We start from the raw sequence: 27,504 nt of genomic DNA, 5'->3' as shown, positions 1-27,504 counted from the left end.
CTCATACGGCTCATCAAAGTATATTATAAGTTAATAAACATAAATATATATTGATATTATGTCAAAACCCATATGTCCACTAAAATCGGATATTTTATAACATTATAATATTTTTTTTTTAGCCTAATATTATTATAGATGTAGGTAAATAGATACATAACAAAATGTAAATAGATGAAAAAAAATCTAACAGAAATAATAATAAAGACGGTAAATGAAAAAAAACAACTGGTGATGGCATGCTACTCGAACAACACATTTATGTGATATTCTAATATGTATATCGTAATAATTACCCAATGTTTGTCCCAAAACTGTCCTGGCATCTTCTCCGACACAGGCGCTGCGAGCGTCAAAGGGATTAGTGAACTGAACGAAAGCAAATCCTTTGTGCATCGATATACCTGAAACACGAACGAAACGTACTGTAACAACGACGACGACGACGATGATGATGATAATAATAATAATAACGATATAACGTTAATTAAACACAGGTGGTGATGGTCGGGGACTGTAGGTGCACCCGCTTTCTACACCGCTATTACCATTCAACCTTCTCCTCTTCTCGCAACGGCGAAATCGTAGTACCTAAACCTTTCAGTCGATTACCGACTTTATATATATATATATATATATTATATATATATATATATATATATATATATAGTATAGTATTAAATGGTTTTAATATTATTATAACATTTTATACAAATACCGTGAGCAATAGTTGTTATATTATTAATATTTACCAGCATTGTTTACCTGCCGGCGATATGCTCGCGCGTGTCTTTCAAAGGGAAACTATGCGTACACTTTAAAGCAATAATGATAATAATAATATTAATAATGTACTATTATAATAACTGTTCGAGAAAAGGATCCTGGAAAGAGAAATGGTTTCAAATGTTTCGATTCGGAATAGCTGTTTTGCATCGCGCCGCGACGTTTCGTAGAAATGTATTGTTTGTTCAAAGAAAAATACCGCTTATAAGTTATTTTGACCTAAAATACAATCAGGACGATTCAATTTCACATCGTGTGTATTTCGTGATTAAATATTTTTAGATAATAATTATATAATATCTGCAATGTGATTGTACAGTTACGAATATAATGCAGTTATAATGAGACATTTTTTCTAAGCGCGCATACATCTTTTTCAGACATCCTTATCCGTTCTACGAATTAAAAAAGTGCTAGACAAAATTCAACGAAATGCAGTTGAATAAAAAATATGATATTCGAAGATATTCGTAACGACATATCGTGCAAAATGAAACTTTTTAATCGAAAGTCGTGAGCGTTCTAAATAGGCATGTCTACACACTGTCACTCTAACCCATAGTTATACCTACCGCTCATTCAAAAGTGCTACTACAGTACTAACTTTGAGTAGTCATTATACTACAGTTATATTCCATTCAAATGTTTCGTGAAGCTGATATAAAATATTAAATAAAAAAAAAAAAAAAAAAAATGAAAAATGGAAAATTCTCGAAAATTACGACGATCCTACATTTTTTAACAGTGCCATAAGCGATCTACCATAATTTTTCGCGATCCTGGTATCATAAGTGATTTATCAAAAACTACTCACAGATAGTTTATTTAAATTTTTAAAGTAAACTATTAATAAATGATTTATGAAAAAATCTTTGTTTCTTAAAATATTTGTAAAAAAGTAAATAGTTAAAAAAGGTTGTTTAACAAAAAAAATTATTATTATATTAATTACTCACAAAAGATTGCTTTTATGTCATTTAAAAACAGCGAAAAAACATAATAATCAGGCGTTAAATCCTTTGATAGCAGTTACAGTTAGGTATCCGTGTAAATGTTATGTTAATATTCTGTTATTGCGTCTTGATGTCTTATGTGGTAATTTGTAATGAGTACACAATAATAAATACTGTATATAGCGCTTGTAATTAAACTATATATTTTTTAATAAATTAATAATGTTATTTTATTATAACTATTATAGCTATAAAACAAAAATAAAAATAGAATAGATGTTTAACGTGAGGTTATGCTGCTGAAATATCTTGAAAATGAAAGTGCCGTAAGGGATATTATACAGAGAAAAAGAACAAATATCTGACTCAAACACCAAGCACGGGTACGCGACGGCAGCCGGAGGGTAGTTATATATATATATATACACGACCAAACAACATGCGTGCATTTGAAATGGGGAAAACGAGCAAAAAATATGATATCAAAAGACTTCTGAGGAATAACAATAATATGTATACATTTTGACAAAATAAAAAAAAAAACAAAAACTTTTTGATAATATGGCTATTGAAAATTGAAATAATATATACATACGCACTCGGCCAGCTTGTGATTTGGTGTCATTAACAGCTTATTTTAATATTATAATATTATATTATTTAAACATATTTTAACGTGTACATAAAATATAAATTGAGCACCAATCTCAGGTCACATAATATTGTGGATAAAATAATATAGTTCTATAAAGGTATTAAATATTTTTAATAAAATTCCTTTGTATACGCTATTCGAAAGTTTATTGCACCCGTTTACTCGTTATATGGTAACTTTATTACATTTTAAATGATAATCAGTATTATAATTTATAATAATACTCGGCGCTAATTAAAATTATTCGAATTAGGAGTTAGAAGTATCTCTTTTGCCATCAACGATTTTACCAAAAATTTGCAAAGAGATTGTTATTATATTTTATACATGGACTACACAATACGATTCATGTCATAATAATGATCATACTATTGGTACTACTAATATGACTTATTATACTATATGGTAGGACCATGATGATGTACATAAATCACGTGCAATTTTTAACTATTCATTCTTTTGTTTAAATGTTTGATGTTAATTAATGTTATAAAATTAAATACTTATTTTAAATATCTATTTATACTAACAACTTGTATAAAAGTATTTAGTTAAATGCTGATTATTAAAACATAAATGTAAGTCACTAATCATTATTTATAGTTTTATAAATCTAATTTTATTAACATTTGGAAACAATTTATAATATATAGGTAATATTATGTATATAAGTACGTACATAATACAAAAAAGTAAAAGTTTTATTACAACCGTGGTGTAGACTATAGATCATAATGTTGATAAAATAGTATCCGAAGACATCATTTAAAATTTAAAATTTAAACACAGCATATCGTGATTTAATAGTTTTATAGGATACATTTTATTTATTTAATATGTCTCTTAGTCAGTGTCATTTTAAACGATGCAATAGATTGGTTAACGAATAGGTTGCATAAAAATAGGAGGTAGGAAATCAATGCATTTGAGTATGGTTAATTGTCGTTACACGGATTTTTTTTTTAATATTGATAGGTTAGTTGAAGGTATATTTGAATTTTTAGATTATTATGTCAAAACTAATTGCTAATATATTTATTAGAAATTAGTAAAAGCAATATAGTACAACTATAATAACATATGGATTTATCAATTGTAGTATTTTACGTTTTAGCAGTAACTCAAAGCTGTATTAGTCCATAAGTTATGGCCTGTCATATAATTTGATTGTATATTAGAATTTTAGTTCTTAGTGAAAGTTTAGAAAGTAGAGTAGTAGAGATTACGTTATTTTTGATAAATAGGGGATGACTGTTGATGGAGCGAAGTGTGAAGGTTATGTGGTTAAATTTGTTTTCATTAATTTTTATTCTCCAGAGACGGAACTAAATTTGGAGTTTTAATAGATGATCTTGTAAATGTTTTAAGAACTTATGAGAGAGTATATGGGAAAAAATAATAGCTGCGTTATCAACGAAGCTATCAATATAAGTATCGGTCGTGTGAGGTGTATCTGAAGTAAGAATATTACATAGAGTAGGGGATAATACGCTTTCTTAGGGGTATAACTGCCGAAATAGGATGTATATTAAAGTATCGTCTACATATCAAACTACAAATTTGTGATTGCGATTAAGAAGAACAGTGTGCGAAATAAAGATAAAAAGAAAATTAAGAAAATAAAAGTTGTGGTTATTGCACAGATTTTGAGACATCTTGTCGTTGTAATCCACCATTAGGAATTCTAATGTCAAATAGCATTATTCTCTTAAGCTTATTAAAAGTCGAGAGTTAGGTATTATTTTTACATATTATTAACTTATAACCCTGATAGACTAAACTAACAATTTAGGCGTGTGATTTGTATAGTTAAATACCACTGTTAAAATTATTGATTTAATTTATTGGCATCGAATATCGATATTGGTATTTATAATTATTTACTTTTAATAATAAACTATAACTTATTAAATATTAATATAGCTAACCACAATATATTTTAATATTATTCTATGAGCCAGTGAATTGATTAATTCAAGTTCAAATAATTTGTATACAAATTATTTGCATAAAACAATGTATAAGTAGATTAGGTACTATATTACCTTATTTTTCATATAAAATTAATATATCTCTAAAAATAGACTAAAAACCATATTTATCGTTATCTCCGTGAATATAATAATATAAGCTGCAATATTATCATTTAATTTAATAACTCAATCAGATTTTATTAAAATAATCTGTTAACCGTATACTGCGATAGCTTTTAAAATGTACCATATTATGTTATATTACATTAAAGGTAAACGAATGAAAAAAAATACTAATATTTTCAGCTTTAGCAGAATAATCTTTAAAGTTTAAATCAAAACATTAACTAATAAAACCTAATGGTAGCGTTAAAATATAATTAATGGTATTTATGAACACCTACCTACATGTCTAAAAATCAAACGTCATATATTATATAATATACCTACTTACCTATATAGGTAGGTATCTACAAAATATAATATAAATTAAATTTATTTTAATATATTAAGTACTTTGATAGTTGTCATTTAATTTTAATTTTACCTGTATCATTTTCTAGTTATAAAATTAATCAATAGTTTATTGATTGAATCTATGTATATACATTACATAATATAAGTTTGGATTGATTAATAATAATTATAATTTATAATACTACTTAAAATTTATCGTTCGTTAATCTATTGGTTAATGCGTGTACTTTTACCTTTCAAAATTAAATTTGTAGTATTAAAAAAATATATATTTAATAGGTACATTAATTGGATAAAATGCTCGTTAATTAGATTTTTACAAAATAATTAAAAATATAACATTTTCTTTTCTTAATTAATTTTAAATGCAATTCAATTAAATTGCTAAATTCATAATTTAAACAAGAGACAGTTCGTTTTTGGGCCGTCTTATTTTCTGCGTACTCCAAGTAATTAATGTGAAAAAAAATACTAAAATGTCAATAATAATAATTGTATTATTTTAATTTTAATACTAAATGGTTTAAATGTCTACACGCATTATAATAATTATTTTTTTTTTTTTTAATTCAAGAAAAATAAAATAAACTTGTCGATCATACAAAGCTAAGACAAACCTTATAGGTATTTTAAATTTTAATTATTAAAATGTACTAAATATATTATGTGTTTTACGAATTCTCTCGCATATTTTTATCAATAATAACCACAAATTAATCAAAACTCAAAAACGTTTATTATTACAGCGACTAAGCTTATATATTATTATCATACATACTATAAAATAGCCTTGTAGTTGATTTTCGAGCATTTACTTGAAAACTGCAGGGTGGTTAACAAGCCTACAATCCGGTAAACTTCATGGCCTACTTGAGGCCAGAGCCAATAACAGAATCACCCTTGAAACTTTTTTATATACTATATAAAAACGCGTTTGCTAGAGTAAAATGCAAAATCTATTACATTATGCAATATTTTTTTGTATTAATTTATTGTATTTACAAAAACATATAATATACCTATACAGTATACACGGTATTGACTATTGATATTTTATTATGATTTACGACTGCGAAGTATGGTGACCATTTTCATCGAGCTCAGAACCTATTCAACGATCTATGCTCTAATAAGCGGGTAACATATTTTAACTATTCATTTATCTATGTAAAAAATTATTATACGACTCATACATAATATTATTTTGCAACACCAAAGACGTTGATGACAATACACTTAATTATAAAAACAGTTGTCATTAATCTATAATCTAAACGTAAAATAATAAATATAATATAATAATAATATATAAATTAGTTATACTACAATTTTCTACATAGGTAACGGAATTTAATAACGAATCTTTTGCATTTAAATAAATTACCTAACTAACGGATAACAGTACATACCTATATAGATATAATATATACCTACATCTTTACTGGTATAGGTAGGTATCGGAATATTGTATTCTACTATATATATATATATATATATATATTATTGTGCTCGAATAATGTAAATTGTAAGTAATCACATAAGCCATTCGAAGCTTTTGTAAAACTGTTTACTGTGTTTAATATTATTATACGAATCTTTCTATTATAAGTAGATATAATATAATATTATTAATTGAAAATTGAAGTCTCACTCAATATTATTTGGTATACTAATAATAACAATCATATTATACATTATTATTTAGTATTCATTATATTTTTAATTATTCGTTTATTAATTATTATGTTTCCTTAAAATTTGTAAATTATATTTAAAAAAATAGTAATAACTAATAAGGCTTACTGACCGTCGCAATTCACGTAAATAATTTTGATTTATTATTCACTATCACATTAGTTTCTTTAATCTTATTCTTCTATAAACACTCAGATTTTAATTTTACAGTTTAATAAATCTATAAAATTGTTAAAACAACACATTTTTTCGTTGTTCTTAAGTTATTATCTTACAAGTTACATTAACGATAAAAGACAAGCACATAAACGGTAGTAGAGAAAAATTGTTTGTGATTGTATACCCATAAAAATTGTATAGGTATACCTCAATATAATATTGTGTAAAGTATGCTCTATAGAGTGTTATTTAACCACAGATAATAGGTATTTCAAATTCTATCTTCTTTCATAAATCTATTTTGATTATAAGTCAAACAATTTGTCAGACGTACCAATTGTAGTTAAAATTATATTATAATTTAAATATTTTTAATAACTTTTCTAACTGTTTACAACGAATATTAGTGAAATCGTCGTTAAAAAAAAGGACTTTCTTAAATTCGTGAATATTCAGCACTTCAAAAGTTAAATAATGTAATGTACTTATTAAGTTTTCGATGTTGCACTTGCCACTTCGTCGTTTTGTTGACTGAGAATTGAGAATTACGCAAGTTTAGTCAATACATATTATTATTATTATTTAGTTAAAATTATGATACGACGTTTTGCCCGGTGCGTTGGCCAAACTGTGTGCGACCCACCGACTAACTAACAACTACTCACCCTTCTACCAGTTGCACGTACGTCCGCATTGATAACGGATATCAGTTTTTATTTTTTCGTCTGATAGCATAATGTTATCGGCGTAGTTCTGTTATATTTTTTTCTAATTTCGTAAATAATTATTATTCTCTAGAGACCAGAGACTAAAGGTATCGTAAATTCTTGAACATAATCCGTCTACCACAATATTGATTAACCACCTTCAATAATTTTCCGGTTCTTCTTCACGATGCAGGTAACATTGGTTTTTACATATTACAAACTATCTTAGAGAAACTTACTAAAGAGTGATGCTTTTCAATGAACTTTCCTGATATAATTATCTGAAGGATTTCTCCTTTATTTAAAGTACGTCATATTTCCAATACGAACGTCTCAGTAAACCGATATTTTACAAAAAATTATGTACACAAGTCAATAATACCTCCAACGATTCCAACTGAACATAATTACGCATTAGAATAAACTAATTTAAGTAGGTACTTACAAGTCTCACAACGTTAAGTACCTTACTTATTCCTATTGCTTAAAATTATGCATACCACCTTACTATTACTATACATTTATATGATATAGTACGTCCGATTTCTGCGAAACATATTAGTATGTTACTATTTGTACATTCGACATTTTAATAATAATCTTTAAATAAACTAAATTAAGTATATTTATAGACCAGTTGTCAACACTTTTTAGAATAATAAGGTCCCAACATTATTTTAGTCGTATGACAATAAATTACAGAGTAGAGTAAATAGGTACGATAAAACCTACATAACATAATATATAATGTGTTAGATAATATAAACTAATAATGTTATCATAATAATATTACCTACTTAGCCTTCAGAGTAATTCCTAATTTTAGTCTGTATTACATTCAATATTTTATTTATGTGTTGTAATTTATAATTTGATAATTTAAAATTTAAAAATGAATTTACCCAATATTGATATATATCACATTTGTATCTATCTCCAATCAGTATTAATTTGTACCTATACATCAGCATAAATTATTTCAATAAGTCATGTGTTCAATAATATACTACATGCCTTTGTGGTATTGTATATTATAAACTATAATGATGATGATATCTCAGATCGTGTGTATGTTTTATTACATACAACATATTAACTCTAATAATAATTATAAGTTTTTTGCGTGTTTAAAATATTTGAACGACATTATCGCGTGCGGTTTTGTACTTAAATACTTAATATTTTTCGTCCAGCTCTTCATAATTTTGCATTATTATTTATTACATCCCTCTATCTATTCAATAACTAAAATGCTAAGTATTTATCTACTGTTATATATTATCTACTTATATCGATTTTAAGATGTAGTGTAAATGGCTTATGTTTAAAACTTGTATTTAAACAAAAGATACCACCTCTTTAATAAATAGGTTTATTATACATGTATTATAATGTATATATTCTCTAGTATATATTTATATTTTATTTAGTTTATATAGATACATAATGTTATCTATTATTTTCAGCATTAACTCATTGTTCAACGATAATAGTCGATTTATCTGAATCGAGGATAGATATTATTATTTCGAGTTCGTTTGCAAACATTCAATAATCGATGAAGTGTTGTAACTATGATAAAAATCATTAAAAACGTTAAAATTGTCTACCAACTAACTACTGTATATAAACAAATTGGTAGGAAAGAACAACTCGTGCAGGCTTGTTTTTTGCGTGTTTGAGACACATATTTTAAATATGTAAAACGATGTTGGCAAATAGACTCTGTTTTTGACGTTTTCATTTCTGCTTTTCATTTTGGTTTTGGCAATACACACAAAATTATAATTTTCTATTTGGTCGAGTTGAGACTCCGATAAATATTACAAACGATATTATCATACTGTAGTAATCATAATAGAATTAAGTATATAATTTACGAAATTCTCCAATATTATGTTGTATCTAAACGTAAGGTTACGTTTAAAATTTAAATTAAAACGAAAAACTAATATCATTTAAATTTTAAATGATGCTAATTAATAATATACTAACATCTATCAAGTTTAAATACGATACTCGACATAAAATTATGTTAAAAATTTATAAAATATAATATTAGATGACAAAACAGGCTTAAAAAAAATAGCATATTATAAGCATTTATCCCAAAGCTGGAGAACTTGATTAATATAAATAACATTATTTAAAAAAAAAAAAGAAATAGTTATTAATCACGGTTTTTAGTTGCCTACCGTTGTTACCCTTGTCCATCAAACGCCAGTACTTTTGTCTGCCCTAGTTTATATCCCTATTTTCACAGTCAATTGAATACCAGTAAAAAATAATAATATATTTTTTTTCCTCTGAGATTCATTCATATTATCAAATATGAACAGTTATTTAAATATCAAAATAACATATTATTGTAGGAATTTTATTTTTGTTTTGTAAATTAAGGACGATTCATTTTTTAAATACGTTCATATAGAATATATAGATTTCATTGTTGATGAATATTCACTGTTTTGAATTTTAATTAAAATTTTTATCATATATTATGCATGAATTTTTTTTTAGAGCCCAACGTCAATGGTCTTGAGACATTATTGGCGACGTCGTTGTGTGCGTTATGCGTCAAGTGCACCGAGTTTTGACTGGGAAGATGCACTTAATCTTGATCACAATTTAACAGATGAAGAACGACAATTGAAGACCTCATTCAGGGACTTTTGTCAGAAAGCACTTATGCCCAGAATATTGAAATCGAACCGCGATGCCGTGTATGAAAAAGAAGTACTCAAAGACATGGCATCAATGGGCGCGTTGGGATGTACTATTGGAGCCTACGGTTGTACCAAAGTGTCACAGGTTGGATACGGTCTCATCGCTAGAGAAGTGGAAAGAGTCGACAGTGCATATAGGTTGGATAGTATTTATTTTATTTAGATTAGGGGCGGGGGGTGCCCATGAAGTAATTTGCAATGCATAATTTAATATAGTATACCTACGTCCTACATGTTTTAAATTCATTTTCATTTTTTGCAATAATTTTATGTTTAAATAATTATTTAACTGTATACGTTAATGGTTATATTTTTAAATTTAGCTCTTAATTGACGATAGTAATAAAACTTGCTAAGTATTAGTATGGTGAAAAATAAAATAATAAAATCGTTTATGTACAATTTATATAAACTTTACTGCTTTTTCAACCATTTAAATTTACAGTTAGGCGTAGGTCAAGATTTCAGAAAAACGTTATTTTTTTATCTTTACTATTGTTAATTTTGTATGTGTTGCGACCACTTAATCCCTTCTTAAATCGGGTACCCTTCTCTAACAAATTATTAGGTATTAGAATCACCTTACTCGGCTGTGGTCATTGTGTACGTGGTGAATTTGGTTTTAGATCCGCGTTGAGCGTCCAGTCGTCACTCGTTATGCATGCGATCCACGCGTACGGAACCGAAGAGCAGCGGGAACGATACCTACCACGTCTTGCTACCGCTGACTTGGTAGGCAGCTTTTGCCTTACCGAACCAAACGCTGGCAGTGACATTGGGAAGATGGAGAGCAAGGCAAGATACGACTCGGACACCAAATCGTACATCTTGAACGGAGCTAAGATGTGGATAACAAACGCACCTGTAGCCGACGTATTTGTTGTGTGGGCTAAGTGCGACGATGGCCGCGTTCGAGGGTTCTTGGTGGATAGAGGCACAGCTGGTTTCTCAACCTCCGTCATACCAGGAAAAATGTCACTGAGGGCGTCTAGTACTGGCTCTGTGTACATGGACAATTGTGTGGTGCCCGAGGACAGCCTTTTGCCCGGCGTTTCGGGTATGGGAGGTAAAGATTTTTGACTTCATAATATGTGTAATATATACCTATATGTATTGCTACTATACTATGCGTAGCTGATATATAGTGATTTTTTGTCGAAATAATAATTATAATGAATTATGATTAATTTCCGTTACTTTTTTCAGGTCCTTTTAGCTGTTTGAACCACGCCCGTTACGGAATCGCGTGGGGTGCTTTCGGAGCGGCTGAAGCGTGCTTGGCTGTTTCCCGATCGTACTGCCTGGATCGTAAGCAATTCGGCAAACCGTTGGCTGCCACGCAATTGATCCAAAAGAAATACGCTGACATGGTCACCGAGATATCTATCGGCTTGTTGGCGTGTTTGCAAGTTGGCAGGTTAAAGGAACAAGGATTGGTCACACCGGAAATGATATCGTTGATAAAGAGAAACTCTACCGGTAAAGCGTTGGACATTGCGAGGTGGGCGAGGGACACGCTCGGAGGAAACGGTATTAGCGACGAATACCACGTGATCAGACATCTCATAAATTTGGAAACCGTTAACACCTACGAAGGCACCTACGATATCCACGGTCTGGTATTGGGCAGAGCGATCACTGGTATACAAGCTTTTCAATAGCTGCTGAAACCTAAACTTCGGAGAGACACGCTTAAAAAAATGCCGATTCTAAATTATAAAATGTTACCGAGCAACTATCCATTCACCACTGTAGCTATCGTCTAATGACCGTTATAAATACCATATGGTGGATGTATATTGACAGTCTTTTAATTTTGTGGGTATTATAAGTTATTATACGTATACCGTTTTGTTAATAATATATATTTACTTTGTGCCTAATAAAATATTTTTATCTTTAAGATTTGATTTATTGTTTATAGAGATAATAATACCTACCGACTTCATACCATGTTGACGTGTTTAGATTCCAATAATCCCCAAGAGGGAGGGTATGCATGCGCTCCCGCTAGTGTATGTGTTTGACGTTTGTATGTGTATACGTGACTACGGTAATTTCAAAGGAGCGTAATATTTTTTACGGTTGCTGACAACTCACGATACTCAAATTAATAATTCTCTACCAGTCTTCCGCCGTTATTTTATATACTATTCAGGGTCGACCGGTACTACCATGGCGTGTACCGCATGTATACATAGGATGTGTATATCGCGTGGCAGAGGGGTCGGACTGCAGCGTTCTGCCGCCATATACCTTTTCAGAAACGCAATGGGGATGTTAACAAGTTTTGTCGATCCATACATTCGAAATGAGCTAAAAGTGTTGGCCGATCGCAACCCCTGACGAATACATGAATTTTATTCCGATTATCTCCTACGCGTGAAATTGGTCTTTTGACAGCGGTTCCGAAGTCTTAAAGTGCTTCTTTATATAAATTGGTAAAATAACCTCTCTTGGCGGAGTTTTTATTTTTTTTTTTTTGCAATCAATATCTATCTACTCAGTACTTGATACGTTCGTTCTTTGATATATTTCTTGATTATACTTTCTACTGTCTACCTATATTTTCCGCTATAAAGGTATAGAGGCATTATTAACATTATTGTTTCTACAGTTTCTACCGCTTTTAAATCTCGTCAAAAGTTGCTACATATAGGTAGGTATAGGTACTAAAAGCAAGATTATATTTATCTATATCTATATTTACATTATACTATATAATGTATACATTGTTTTTTTTACGAAAAAAAAACTAATTGTATAACATTAACTCATTTTTCTGTTTACGACAACAGTACAAGCAATTTGTTTGTCGGATTATTATCTATTCAAATTAATATAATACTATATTTCATGCAATTTGAAATGTCATCGTGTTTGGCTATAACGGTTATTACGATTTCCATTCGTCACTGATTAAAGACTTTTCGATTACGAATCCAGAACTTGGTATATTTTATTAAATATCGATCATTTCACACTTGTCAAAAATGAAAACAAAAATATAATTCGCAGATTCGTGTAATATATTATTCCCAATTCCCAGGTGTAAAACAATTCCGTAACTGTTGGAGCGGAATAACGTCATGTTTTTTAACGATTGAAAATTATCTGCGTCTCAAAATGCCGACGGTTTCATAAAACAATTCGTTTATAAAAATGAACAATAATTAGTTCCCATATTTCCGCCGTTAAATATAATGATTATTTATTGTCTAACGATGAATGAAAAACTCAAAAAACGATCTCCAAAAGCCTTATCGACCATGATCATATCAATATATTTTTATCGTCATCGTCCTGCAACGTGAAAAAAAAATCTCTCGTGATAAAAAAAATAAATTTCAGCTCGCAAACACAACTGTACTTGCAGTACTACTCGCGGATAACACCCACGCTGACTCATATTGAAATTCGCAACTTCGATTGTTGTATTATAATCGTCGTGATCGTTATATTATGTATAATATTATATTATCGTCGCGCGCGACCGTCGTCGTACAAATCGGCTGGCGGCGAGATATAGGGACGCTGTACCACGCTCAGCTGTGCTTTCCGGGAGTAAGGGGAGGGTTTTGCGAACTCGAGCCCCGGGGGTAGACGCACATTATCTCGTGTGCCGCTATTTAACGCACAGTCGCCGACGGCGGGCGAGGGGGTGCTTTTGGCCGTCGCGTTTATCGGACGCGCGTGGTTTACGCCATTGTGTCCGCCGCCGCCGCCGGCCGTCAAATCGCTCGACGACTATACACAATATATACATATATATATATATATATATATATATATATAATATACGCTCTAGAGTGGCTCGTTTTAATTTAACGCCGCCATATATCTATTGTGTTTGCAGCGTGCTCGCGCGACGTCGTATTAACGCGTCACCCTCCGACCGACCAACAGCCCTTTTTACGTATAGTAATAATATGTGTGTGTGTGCACGCGATATCGTATTGTGCGCGTTTCACGTGAGTTTTCGTATACGTTTGCGCTTGTGTGTACGTATAAATTATTGTTTCAATAATGACTGCGATCCGCGTAATAATAATACGACATACTATATACTATAGTGGAAAAAAAAAGTTTTTCATCACTAAACTCGACTAAATTTATAATATACTATATATCCGTTTATATAATGTTGTGTATACCTAAACGAAGCGTTTTTTGTTGTTGTTTGTGCGTTCAAAGTTAAACACACTCGTTTTATCGAAATTATTTAATGCGTTTTCGTCGACATAATTTGAAATCATTACGATAATTATTATTGAACGTCATTATATTATTATATACTAAAAGCTAATGATTTCCAAATTGGTTTATTTTATTTTCAAATAATAGAAATCTAGTGATTTGTTTATGGATAAACTATATATCTTGATTTGTGTATTTTTGTATAATATGTTTGTTATAACTACGTATAATAACGCACAGCGTATTATATTATTATTATATAAATGGGTTCAGTCCATTTGAAATTATATAAAAATGTTAGAAATAATATATTTTTAGATATTCGTTGTAATTTCTTGAAATTTAAATTTTTTGAATAACAGCATATAGATACATTCTTAATTTTATATTTCAAAACAAAATATTTTTCTGAGAATTTAATTTAATGAAAATCAATTTACGAATGACTAATGACTATAGTTAATTTGTTATGCTTATTTAATGTTTAGATGAGTGAAGTGAAATGGTACACAAGTTCACACGCAAGAACCACTACTACATAGAAATGTAAATATAGTGTTGCATATGCTTTTTCGCTTATAGAAAAAACCTTGAATTTTCGAAATGTATACCAAATTAATCAATACGTCTATTTACCACCACTGCAGCTTGCGACAACCACTGACAACGACTATTTCATAGCAAGCGAATTCTATTATATTATATATATTGAGGTGTCGTAAATATCGCACTTGTGCTGTATATTTAATAAGATGTTCAAATTCATATTATGTACATATTATATTTCTTCGATACGATGTTTTGGAATGTATGTTTTAGCGACGGTGGCAGAGGAAATGGTGTCAGACAACTATTATACATTGTTGTGACCGAACTTTGTACTTAAGAGGATTAGAGAACCCTAATAGAAGTGCGGCGTGTTTATCGGGTTAATATTATATACATTTTAAATGAACCGTAAATGTATTACGCTGAAGCGAGAAAAGATTTTCGAAAAACCAGTGATGGGAAAGAACTCGTTCATATTATGTGAACTTCACAAGAATGAGTTCAATTTTTAAGAAATGAATTTGAACTAAGTTGAGCTAAGTTTTTATTTATTATGATCTTAAAAGATTTGCAGGGTTTGCTCATTGATAATTTAATTCTCATGGAAAATCTGATCAATGCGTCGTGTTTATACGACTACGGCCTAGCCAATAATAAATACGAGTAAGAGTAATCTCCCTTCACAAAGCTAACATAATAATATTATATATTTTATTAGGACGCGTACATATTAAACAGTGTTCATTTATTAATCAAGGTGGTATTACTTTATTTTTGAAATGACCACTTGCGCGGGATTTACAGGTGGTTATCGGGGAAGTTTTGCTTGAACATTGTAATCGCCTCATGATGGTCGAAGTTTCGCGTATACAATTTAATTTCAATATAATATCGTTATAATTGTGCTATATAATATTGTATTATATACAATTATTTTAATCTGCTCTTGTACCAATTAGAAATACAATAACACATGTTATGAATCATGATCGTTTCATATAATATTATAACAGGTTAATACGATTTGGTTGTTAAGTATACAATTCTTTCCTAAACATATTATAGCTTTTAGTAGCCTCGGAGATATTATATGTTTATAAGTTAGAGCCCGCATTGGCTACACATTAGTCGAAATTGAGTCGTTCCATTTTTTAATATAATGACTGATCGATCTGTAGGACGATTAGAATAATTGTTGCCAAACCATAATATTATAAGTAATGTCATCGCATAGTGCTCGATTTATCGTTAGGGTATAATTTTTGACTTTTTATTAATGGTGACTTTTTAGCAGGGAATAAATAATATTTAGAACGCACAATTAAATTAGGTAACTTTATATTATGTATATTTTATAACTGTATAAGTAAATATATTATATGTTATGACTTTATCGACATCCTATTGGCATGTAATGTAATTATTGTTAATTAATTAAATATCTTGATGAATAATTATATTATTATTCTAAAAACTATGTTTGTTGATATTTGTGTTGTAATATTATGCTAATATGAAAAATATATCGGCGTAAGCAACTTTTTATTTAAATATACCTATGAAAAACCTAATAGGTACAAATCGATTGTTTGGAATAATTGGTGAATAATAAATAGTTAAAAGTTTTAAAAATCATCGGCAATTTTTCACATATCTTATTTTAAAACGAAACACATTTTTTTCTAGATTTTGTGTAAAAAAAAATATTCGTAAATATAGTATATATTAAACTATATAATATATACTCACCCACTAGACGACCGTATCGTTGAAACATTCTTTCGACGTCGGTTTTGCTACATTGAAATGTGTTGAGATTTCCCACGAAAACCCGAGAGTTAACCGCCTGAGGATCTTGAGAGTTGGTTTGGTTGCCCACTTTGCTCATCTTCATGTCTGTAAATAAAGAATAAAATAAAAATGGAGATGAAAAAATTATAAACTTAGATGTAGTAGAGTAAAGGCATTAGCAATCTAATAATTTCTAAAGTATGATAATATGAGCACGTGACTGACGGCTATTATAATATATGGTTTATATTATAATATGTACCTATATACATAATATAACTACAAACGTAATATTTTCTTCTTCACAGCAATGAATCTTTTTTTATAAATGTTAGTATATAAATACGATCAAATAATAATAAATATACTCGTTCCATTAATGACAATTTGATGTTTGCATATTGTAACACTCAACATTCGCTTGGACGTGTCAAAATACTGAATTCAATTATATGTACACATGGAATAATATTTATTTTTTTTTACAATCCGTTTTTTATTTGCATACTTTAAATATTCAAAGTTAAATCAACGATGCGTCTTTGTCAACAACTTAAAGGTAACTCGTAAACTCTCAACTACCGGTAAATAAATATACCTATATATATATACAATATAGACATTTCTAAAAATGATTAGAATATGATAAATTGAAATACGTAATATTGTATTTTATTCGAAACGTACTACTATTCACTCAATAGTTAATATTATAATTTTCACCCAAAAGTGTGCACAGACATTACTGATATGGCAGCCTTATACTTTATAGAAACAGAGACAATAATTATTCGACTCGAGTTCTGTATAAAATAATTATTTATAGGTGGGGAGGGAGAAATAACATTTTTCAAAAATTACCATTCTGATACCATTATTGCAAACATATATTAAATAAAAAAAATTTTTTTATTATTTTTTATAATATATGTATTTACAAGTTTATAATAATTATAGATTTATTACGCTAGAGCGCAAGCAATAAGTGACATCGAATCAACTATCTATACTTCCACACCAATCATAACGAAAACGTTTAAAATATATTTTAAAATTGGTATATTTAATTTTAATGGATAATTTTGTACCTTAATACAATAAAATACACATATCATTTTAATTATTATACGTATTAATGATCATCACTTAAATAATCACGTACGATCCATATGTTTATGTAGGTGGAAGCGTTGTGTACCTATTTTAGATCCAAAAATATAACAGCTGAAATGTGTAAAACTGTTTCTATTCACCCGCAAATACGATATATCGGAAAAAAAGTTCACAAAGTAACTAACAACCTACTCTGATTGGCTGAGTATATACTTTCGGTGATGGGCGTATAGTATTATTATAGAAAACTCAAAACATCACTGAAATGATTCGGTTATTTTATCTCCGATATTCTCTAAATAAAAATATGTCGTTGTCGGTGTTTGGAATACATTTAAAATATCTATATTTCTTTTCATCTCGCCTGCGATTAAAAATAAATCGAATATTAATATTTATAAGCTTATATATGTCCAAATACTTATATACATATATAGTAATACATGTCACGGATGTAAGCATTTACGAAATCATAAAATAATATGATTGGTAAAAACGAAAACGAAAAATGAAATACATCTAATACTAAAATAATAAAATATCATCATCATAACATAATAAAATTATTGTATTATATTACATTACTTGCTATTTAATTTCAATATTTTTGAATTAACCAAACTAATAATCTATATATTAAATGCATTTTTTGGATGAACTAAATATGTATATTTATTGTTAAAAAAAATATATACATTATAAGTTCACACCACCCATGATATCTGTAAAAACGTATAGTTAAATACGTTTTTCATTTTAAAAATGCACTTTATAAACAAAAAAACATTTTACAATAATTTTATTTTGTTTTCATAGTATATTGACGAAGGCATTTTAAGACAACGTACATATATAGAGGAATTAATAAACTTAAAAAATAAAAGAAGTTGTTTGTGGCATGGAGGACCCGCTCGCATTTTGGGCCGAAACACAAACATTGCAAAATAACGCAAGCACTAATCTGCCACCAGGAGGGTATGCAATTATTAGTAGAGGCTTAGAAACTCATCCCCTTACCACCACCACCACCCACCGATTAGAGAGAAGAAGATTTTCGGTCTCTTCCGACTTAACGACGATGACGGCGTTATTGTTGATATAGTCTGCACTGTTATTGCATGAGTTCGTTGGATAAATAAACTATATATATTATACATTGTATAACAACACTTGACCGCGACGTCTCCGAGCCGCGTCACATCGTCCATTCGGTACATTATTTATTGACAGTTTGCTTAGATAAATCTATTTATCATTCACGATCGCCTTAAACTTCTCCACGATCTTTAAGACCGTCGACGAATTCGTAACGCAGGTAGTCGCCCCGCTCGTAAATTAAACATATTATATGAACTTAGCGGACTACTCCATCGCATAGTGTGATATGTCCAAAAAATGAAAAATACATAATGAAGCGACGGATGAGAGTGCTTTTGAAATGAATATTAAATGTAAATAAATGATTGTTCTTTGAAATGACAGCCGAAGACACGAGATACCTACAACGTTACTTTTTATTTTTATAACGGTCACATAACTCCAATATTCTGCATTGTATTTGGTTTGAGTATTCAATTTGTTCTTGCTAGAATATTATGCTCGTAAAAAGAAGCCTAATAAATACGTATCCTTTTGTACATAGAGCTTCTATAAAATGGTTTTAATTTATTGATTTTTTGTAATACCTGTGATTTTCCTCACAGTTGAGCATGCGATTATTAAAATTTAATTAATTAAATTTTTTTTTACGTTACAAATTAGTTGCACTTGTATGGATTTGGTTTTAAATATATTATGGTTATTAAAAATACAATATTTTGTACTTTTAACCTTTTAACAAAAATAATTTCCTTGTCATCAAGACAACTTTTAAAATATAATTGTTAAGTATAATATAAAATCTATAAAACATTTAAATGAATAGCCCTAATCGTATTTCATGACAACATAATATTTGTAATGTTAAATAGATTTCCATAAAACAAAAATATTAAAAAATTTAAATTGTGTTAACTTGGATAACTGATGACTTACTGATTAAATTGCTTATCATAATTATTAACAACAATAGGTTGATTAATAATTCTACAGTTTATATTACATCCAGCTATCCACTTATTCACTTCAGTTACAATTAGTTAAATTAAACTGTTCAATATTGATTTTTATAAAATTCAAAATATAATAATTATGTATTTATAATACATCAAAAATGTATATTATAAAATTAAATACGCGTACCTATACTATAACGATATTAGACTATTGTCTTCCAACAAATTTTCATTTTTTAATCTATAATTATACTATACTATAACTATCTATAATATCTACTTTAACTACTTTCATAAGTGTAAATAATCTAAATTTTATGAATCATTACATATTGCTAAAACTATTAAATATGATTTTTTTGTGTGCCCTTACTATAATTCTAAATCACAAAAGAATAAATAACTATTAGTAACTATATTTAAGAAGGGTGAATGGACTTTTTTATATAAACGTTTTATCATATCATTATTAGTGATATATTATTAAACGGGTAATACATCAATAAGGTCGAGTGCTGACTACAGTAAAGGATGTCTCATCCAAACATCATATGTAGCACAATTGATCAATGTGTATAAAACTAGAAGATGATAGACTTGTAATTATCATTGTTGTGGTGTAAAATAATGTATACGAAAAAGATCTTCAAAGATATCCCGAAGTCATTAATCAATATTATGTCATTTTCAGAAAGTAAATTTTTATTAAGCTAATACAAATCTTGAGTGTCCTTTTACGACAAAATGTCTAAAAAAATAGACATATAATACTCGTATCATAAGAAATTTGCGTCTTTTTGAGGACAGATTATCGTATGTATATCTAATGCAATAATATGTTTTGGGTAACTGATAAAATTCATTGTACAGTATACATAATACTATAAACTATAATATAATTACTCATAGCAACCCTATAGGTTACTTTAAGGTGGCTCATTCATAAATTTAATTTTGACTTATGAAAATAAATTGTATTTTTGATTATATATATAAAGGATTATAAATAGTCACAAAAAACAATTAAAAAAATGACGTACAATAGCTAAAACGTTATGCGTTGTAATGGGATTATTTTAAATTAAACAATGTTTATTTAAGACATTTTTTTCTCCGTTTATATTTGTACGACTTTATAAACTCAAAAACTTCTAAACTAGTCTACTGATTTTGACGAAAGTTTCAGATATTATTTGTAGATTTATCAAAAGAGTTAGAAAAGAGAGTTATTTTAACTCCATTTGAAAATATATTAAGTTTTATTTCCAATACGTAACGGTTGAACTGCTCATCTTAGTCTAATTAGTTGATTAAGCGTGCAATAGGTACACTTAAACCGAGATACATCGACATAAGTGCGTGTTTTATGTTTGTTCATTTTTTTCCTGGGTGTATACTACTAAATTGTGGTTATAAACTTATATCATATAATAATAAGCCACTTGAAAATATTATATACACTCATAGTAGACACATGTGTATGGGAAATGTTTACACAAATTAATAAGGAATAAATATGAGGGGAAGGTGCGCAGCGCCATCCCTAAAAATTTAAGTGTACACGTACAACACTCGCAGAACGATGCGGATTAAAATCTCACGTAATTTACGACGTGCTCGCGGAGAAACGATGATAAATAATATACGAATATATACGATATCACATCGCATAAGACGACGATATTATTTTATATTATAATGTTGTCGCGGAAATGCGAACGATCGGATTTAGGCGGTGAACAAAAAAAAAAAAAATGAAATAACCTCTCCGCAGCAGTGGTTGCGTGCGAGGGAGACTATTTGAGCGCAGTGGTGCGGCGGACGGCGAATCGCTACGCCTAGACGACGAGCGCGAGGGGGTGAGCTCGAGCTCATAATTTTTTTCCTGCTCGTGGCGCGTCCGGAATTTTCCGGTCGACCGCCGGCGGACGTCTTGGAACGCACGCATTCCGTTTAAATTAAAACGGTCCGTCGCACCCCCCCTGGTAGACGGCACCTGAAAACTGTCAGCGTTCGGCGACCCTGCCAGCAATCTTGTCGAGAATGATAATAATACATTGTAAAATATAATGATATAATACACGCGCGTACGTATTGCAATTACGCCGAATACTACGGTAGTCGTCTTGGGCTGAGCTTAATACTGTTACGTGTTTCGGTGGAGTTACAGCAGTTGAAAATATACCGTGGTTTGTGAATTACTGACTCTCGTTGTTTATGCCACCGTCTTAGTAGGTACGTACACTCAAAATATTTTTAACAGGTTGACAGAACACAGGAACGTTGAGTAAGAATGTATATTATATGAATGATTTTCACACATAACAACTATAGTCGACTCTACAATAATAAAAAAATAAAAAATTAATAAAAATTAAAATTCTGTAGATTTATAGATGCAAAAACTAGAAATATCACACCAAAAATTAAAGAAAACAATGTAACTCACTCCTTCACCTCCTCCACCAAATCCATAAGTTAAAACTTTGTCTAAAAACAGAATGTTCACTATTAATGCACTATATCTGCATAATAGCTCTCAATTGGTCATACAACATCCATTACAACTATAATTTTATTATTGAATGCTCGTAGGTCAAAAAACTAGACTGCCAATATTATAATATATTTTAGAACAAACTTATATTTAATCACAAAAATATAATTTAAATAAAAAAAATTGTAGTTATGTTTTTTCAAAACAACCATAAGATTATACTGTTGTTGGAATTACCCATCCAATAACTTTTTAAATCGATAGCATCAAATGTAAATATCGACTGTCAAGTGGTTTAAGGAGAGACGGAGGTGTGTTGCATCACTACACCGCAGATGATGGTCATGATACGGAAAATGTCACGCGCCTAATAACAATGGCAACTCCTCTCAGTTACCACCGCGAACCGTAGCTTGTGATTTATTTCACGAATTTGATGTTGGTAGGCATTACCCACGCTCTAAAATATATATAAAGTTTAAATTGTAGTTCACATCAAGTTAAAAATATCGTATAATGCTATTCGTGTTACGTTGAGCAATCTCTTTAGCAAGGCTAAGAACAGTCCAGTGTGAAACTGTTTTATGCTTTGGAAACGTGAGTCAATAGCTTCAATGGTAAACGCCAGGGTGTTACCCTTTAGAAAATATGGACAGCATAATCTTTTGTTATCATTGATAAAGTAAAGAATTTATATTAAATATTAAAACTCGAAAATCGTAAGCACGCGTATTCATATTTCAATGTTGTATTCCACAACTATTTTATAACATTCCTTCGTGCATAATAATATTGTAAAATTGTTTTCAGTTGTTACATTGGTTTTCGGTTAATAATGACAAAGATTTCATAATACAAATAGAGTCATTATTTTTTATGTAAATAGACTTGGTCACAAAACATCAAACTAACTGTGTATTCAGTCCCTGACATAGCACATAAAGTTACCCTAAATCAATATTATCTACAACTCAAGATTTTATTTAAATAGTTATCTGCCCCCGGTAAAAAATATTAAATAAGTAAGAATTAATTATACGTTAGTGTGATTTAATTAAATTTAAATATTGTCAATTGTCTTATATTGATTACCTGTGGTTTGTTAGACGCATTATATTTCGTTTAAGATTCCAAAAACCGTAATCATTTCGATGTCTGTCAACGTAAATATTGTTATCAATTTGTAATTCTATAATATAGAAATTTAATTAATATTCTGTCAATTTTGTGAAATTAAATTACGTCTCTGTGACCACTAGCGCGTGTTGCTTGAATATTTATTGTCATATATTATGATACATGTAAAAGTTAAACATCGATGTATACCTAGTTGGTAATTTATTAATTTTTAAAAAACCAAAACATTTTTTTTTTCCAAAAATTTAAAAATGAGTAAGTACTTAACCTAAAACAATATGCAGTCTCATGACTCAGTGATGTATAACTAAGTGGAGGAAGTGATTTAGTGATGTTATCCCCCTCCCATATATTTAAATTACAAAAATTACATTATTTTAAGATTTACATTGTTTAAAAAGACTGAGTGAGCAGTTGCTATAATATTATGTTCAGTTTTCGTGATTTTAATTGTTCAATAATTTTATATATTATTAATAATAAGAAATATATTTACAGTTTACAAAACCTAAAATAAAATAATTTCAATAATGATAAGAGTATATTATAACAGTAATCGTGCAAGCAAATTTTGGAATAAGTAGCACTTTAATAGCGAACGCCAGTTCACTATACAATGTACACATGATTTTTCACGCATGATCACATTTTAATAATGTATATTTTATTCTTCAAATTTTGATTTTTTAAAAATATAAAATAGATAAAGAATAATAGAGAAGATAAGAAAATAGATAGTATACATACATAGAATACTTATCACTTTCGGAAAATTTAAAAAAAAATCATACAATACTAGTATAATATATATTATAATTATAACTTGCAACAATTTTCAAATAAAATCATCAAAGCATCTATGCTTTAAACGATCAAACTCATAAATTATCATAGGCTATTGTAACTTAAAAGTTAAACATTTGAATTCCGATTTATATATTATTTTCAAATATTCAAAAAAATTAACTGCTTAATTACTTGCAGTAAAAAAAATGTAGTTTTTGTTTCTACCATTATAGATCACTTCTTATATGGCTAAGAATGTCAGTGTTAGAAATTATATTCTTTAATTGAAGAATTAAAAGAAATCTGAATAAATTTGAATAAATTCATTGTTATTTAGTACAAATGGAAGGGGGGGGGTAAACATGCTTTGTGAATCACTCTGTATACACAATAATATTGGATACGTATATGTGACATATCTCTTAAACGACACAGCTCTACATCAACAAAAACAACCATGATCAATAATAATGCTCACGAAATCAGGTCTTGTTGAAATATAATATTATTGTCTTAGTAATATGAATTTCATTGCAATGCATCTAGCGACGCGTATTTAATATTCTCAGCTTGTTTAGAAAACTTTTTATTTTTCATCTAGACAAATTATAATATACCCTTCTTTATGGGACGTATTGATTTTGAACATTCCGAGCTCTTCGTGTTCAACCTTGACAGATAACGTGCTTAAAAACGAATAGTTTTTGAATATTATTCACTCTGTAATTATGGTCGTTTTCTTTTTTTTCTTTTTTTTATTTGTGTTAGTGCGCTTATACATAATAATATCTATAATTTCAATTTTAATTTCATGAAAATTTTCAAAATTATCTTTAATTAAATATTTACACACAATAAAATAATAGTGTATAAACATTCATTGTATGTAACGAGGACACTTAAGCGACGTATCCGTACTTGAGTTAATTGAACAAACTTTCAACAAAAAAATCAATTAAATATAATAGGAAGTCAAACAATATTTAACTTATAGGTACTTACTTCATATTATATAAAACGAATTATTACTTCTCTAAGAGCTATTAAAAAAGAGTTTTTTTTTGTACTATTTTATATAATTTAAATAAATTATATGAACAGGTATTATGGCTTAAAAATACTTATTTTTACCCCCTCGTAAATCCTTAAAAATTAGTTTTTATGCGTGACAGTGGCTTTTAAAAAAAATCTCCACGGGAATAATAACAATTTTAAAATTATAGTATGATGATTATTTTATTATTTATTTCGTTGGTACATTTTCAGGTTGATATTTGAAATAAAAAAATAAAAAGTTATCTCAACTATATAATTTATTCTTTAACTATTTTTTTATTCGAGAGGAGCTGTGTATTATACATAATACCGCAGTATAATAATAATACACACCTATTATAAGCTACATTATAATAGGTGGTGAGTGTATACATATTATACAGTTTTATTTCCGATGGAAAATTAAATTTCTTCGTGAAAATACACCTACCGTGATGGACTTAATTCAATACACTGCACGGAAGAAGGTCGACATCGGTAAACTAACTGAATTCAACCACGCCGGTTTACTAAACAATATACAATAATATAATTTGCTTACGCTGTACCCGTTCAAAGAACTCTTCGCTGCAAGCGTATATATAAGTATTATGCATGTGCGGAATACGATGCTGTACAGACAGGAACGTATACCCTTCGGGAAATACCTAATGTAGTCTTGAGTATAATAACCAGTGGGAGGAGTTTTCATAAAATTGGTTTAGTGCACAATAATAATCAAAACACGAACATCGTCCACACACTATAGGTATGTGAAATAATAGTTATGGTTTTAAACATTTTTTCCTCGAGTTTAATACGACAACAGATATTATAAGGGTACTTTTATGAGAACTGTAAATAACTGTTCTGCTTGAACCGAAAGTAAATTTTTTTACGTCATCGATCACGATCCCGTACATTATAAAATCGAAAATTGTATATGTTTTATAATATCATACATTTGTGTCTCTTAATATTTTCAGTCTTCTAGTCTTTACGATTATCCGAAAATACGAGTATAAATATTTTGACCAGTAAAACATTTTTTTGGTTTTAAAAAAATAAAAATACTTTCAGAAACGTCAACATTTTTTTGAGAAAACGATAGTGTTATAATGATCGATTTACCCGGTACGTATTAACGACTATATATATAATATATGTTATGGAGTTATGTTTTTAAACATTTTAATCACAAGACATAATACTATTATACCGTTGTTGCAGTGTCTAATGTACCCTATAGAAAATCGATAATTATTACGTGTTTTGGATGTCTACTGAGGGGCTTCAGCTGATGATGCACTCACCCTATGGCACTCCCCCACAAGTGTGCACGTATTATACACATATTTTTTGCTACCCTCCGTACACACGTTCGATTACGTAATTGTGACTTATTCATCAAGAGTTCACGACGACACCAAACCGAACGTTTCAAACGATTTTCATTTGCAATTTTTTTCAAACTAATATCCAGTTATAGTAATGTTATACTGTAATATTATAAAGTACAGCTATATTGTTATCATTACATTTTAATAATGCAATAGTAATCATAATGGAATTAATTGTCAGACCACTATACGTCAATTGGGACAGAGATTAAATAATTTTTACGGTTTCAACTATGCCTGTATAGACAATGTATAATATACACTGCATACTATGCAAACGATTTCATGGCTGTGACTGCATAACATTTAGATATAATTTCAATGTTCATAGTAAAACCGTAAAATTCTTTTTAAAATGCATATAGGTACGTAAAATTGGGAGGGGGCAAGAGGGCTATAGCCCCTTTGAAATTTTGTTTAGCTCCCTCTTCCCCATCTGTAAAAATATACTATTTTATACGCCTATGTATGAGAGCTGAAACATTTTTCTATTATTTATTTGTTTAATAAAATTAAATATAATACATTATCCATAGAATATTTAATTAATTAATTACATTTTGTTAATCGAATAATTTAAATTTTAAATCATTAATTTATTTATACATTAAATTATAATATCTCTATCAATAAAAATAATATTTTTTACATACCACATTATATATTATAATATAGAGTAAAATTTTACCGTTGTCCGTTGATGTTTCAGTGAATAAATCTAATAATATTATAATGTTTAGGTTAAAAATAGTCCAATAATAAGACGGAGCAGTGACACAGTGGCGATGATACTTGAAAAGTGATTCGTTAATGG

At 29.0% G+C, this 27,504-nt stretch overlaps 2 protein-coding genes across 3 annotated transcripts in view; one reads left to right on the top strand and one right to left on the bottom strand.

Annotated features, from left to right (window-relative positions):
• The window catches only part of LOC114132859 (heterogeneous nuclear ribonucleoprotein C-like 3), a 111,455-nt gene that overhangs the window by 48,375 nt on the left and 35,576 nt on the right, over positions 1-27,504 (bottom strand). Inside the window, exons 2-3 of one of the 2 annotated variants that reach the window (XM_050198048.1) lie at positions 16,627-16,773; positions 297-404 (exon numbers count right to left, since the gene is read on the bottom strand). In XM_050198048.1, the coding sequence (XP_050054005.1) occupies positions 297-404; positions 16,627-16,771 (253 nt within the window). In that variant the 5' untranslated portion in view covers positions 16,772-16,773. Of the gene's footprint in view, positions 1-296; positions 405-6,651; positions 6,813-16,626; positions 16,774-27,504 lie in introns of those variants that run through there. The other variant, XM_050198056.1, reaches the window with a different exon arrangement.
• Positions 7,379-12,034, top strand: LOC114132858 (glutaryl-CoA dehydrogenase, mitochondrial). Its single transcript, XM_027998448.2, has 4 exons — positions 7,379-7,598; positions 9,926-10,269; positions 10,758-11,197; positions 11,338-12,034. Exons 1-4 carry the CDS (start codon positions 7,593-7,595, stop codon positions 11,790-11,792), a joined length of 1,245 nt encoding a protein of 414 aa, XP_027854249.1. The 5' UTR covers positions 7,379-7,592; the 3' UTR covers positions 11,793-12,034.

Source organism: Aphis gossypii, chromosome 1, assembly GCF_020184175.1.
Source record: "Aphis gossypii isolate Hap1 chromosome 1, ASM2018417v2, whole genome shotgun sequence".
Taxonomy (NCBI): domain Eukaryota; kingdom Metazoa; phylum Arthropoda; class Insecta; order Hemiptera; family Aphididae; genus Aphis; species Aphis gossypii.
This window is presented reverse-complemented; position numbering and strand designations above follow the sequence as displayed.

Bases quoted from the DNA above. Each gene is read 5' to 3' on its own strand.
- LOC114132858 (XM_027998448.2), top strand. The intron at 10,270-10,757 runs GTTGGATAGTAT...ATTTGGTTTTAG, and splicing joins AGAGTCGACAGTGCATATAG to ATCCGCGTTGAGCGTCCAGT. The intron at 11,198-11,337 runs GTAAAGATTTTT...TACTTTTTTCAG, and splicing joins CGGCGTTTCGGGTATGGGAG to GTCCTTTTAGCTGTTTGAAC.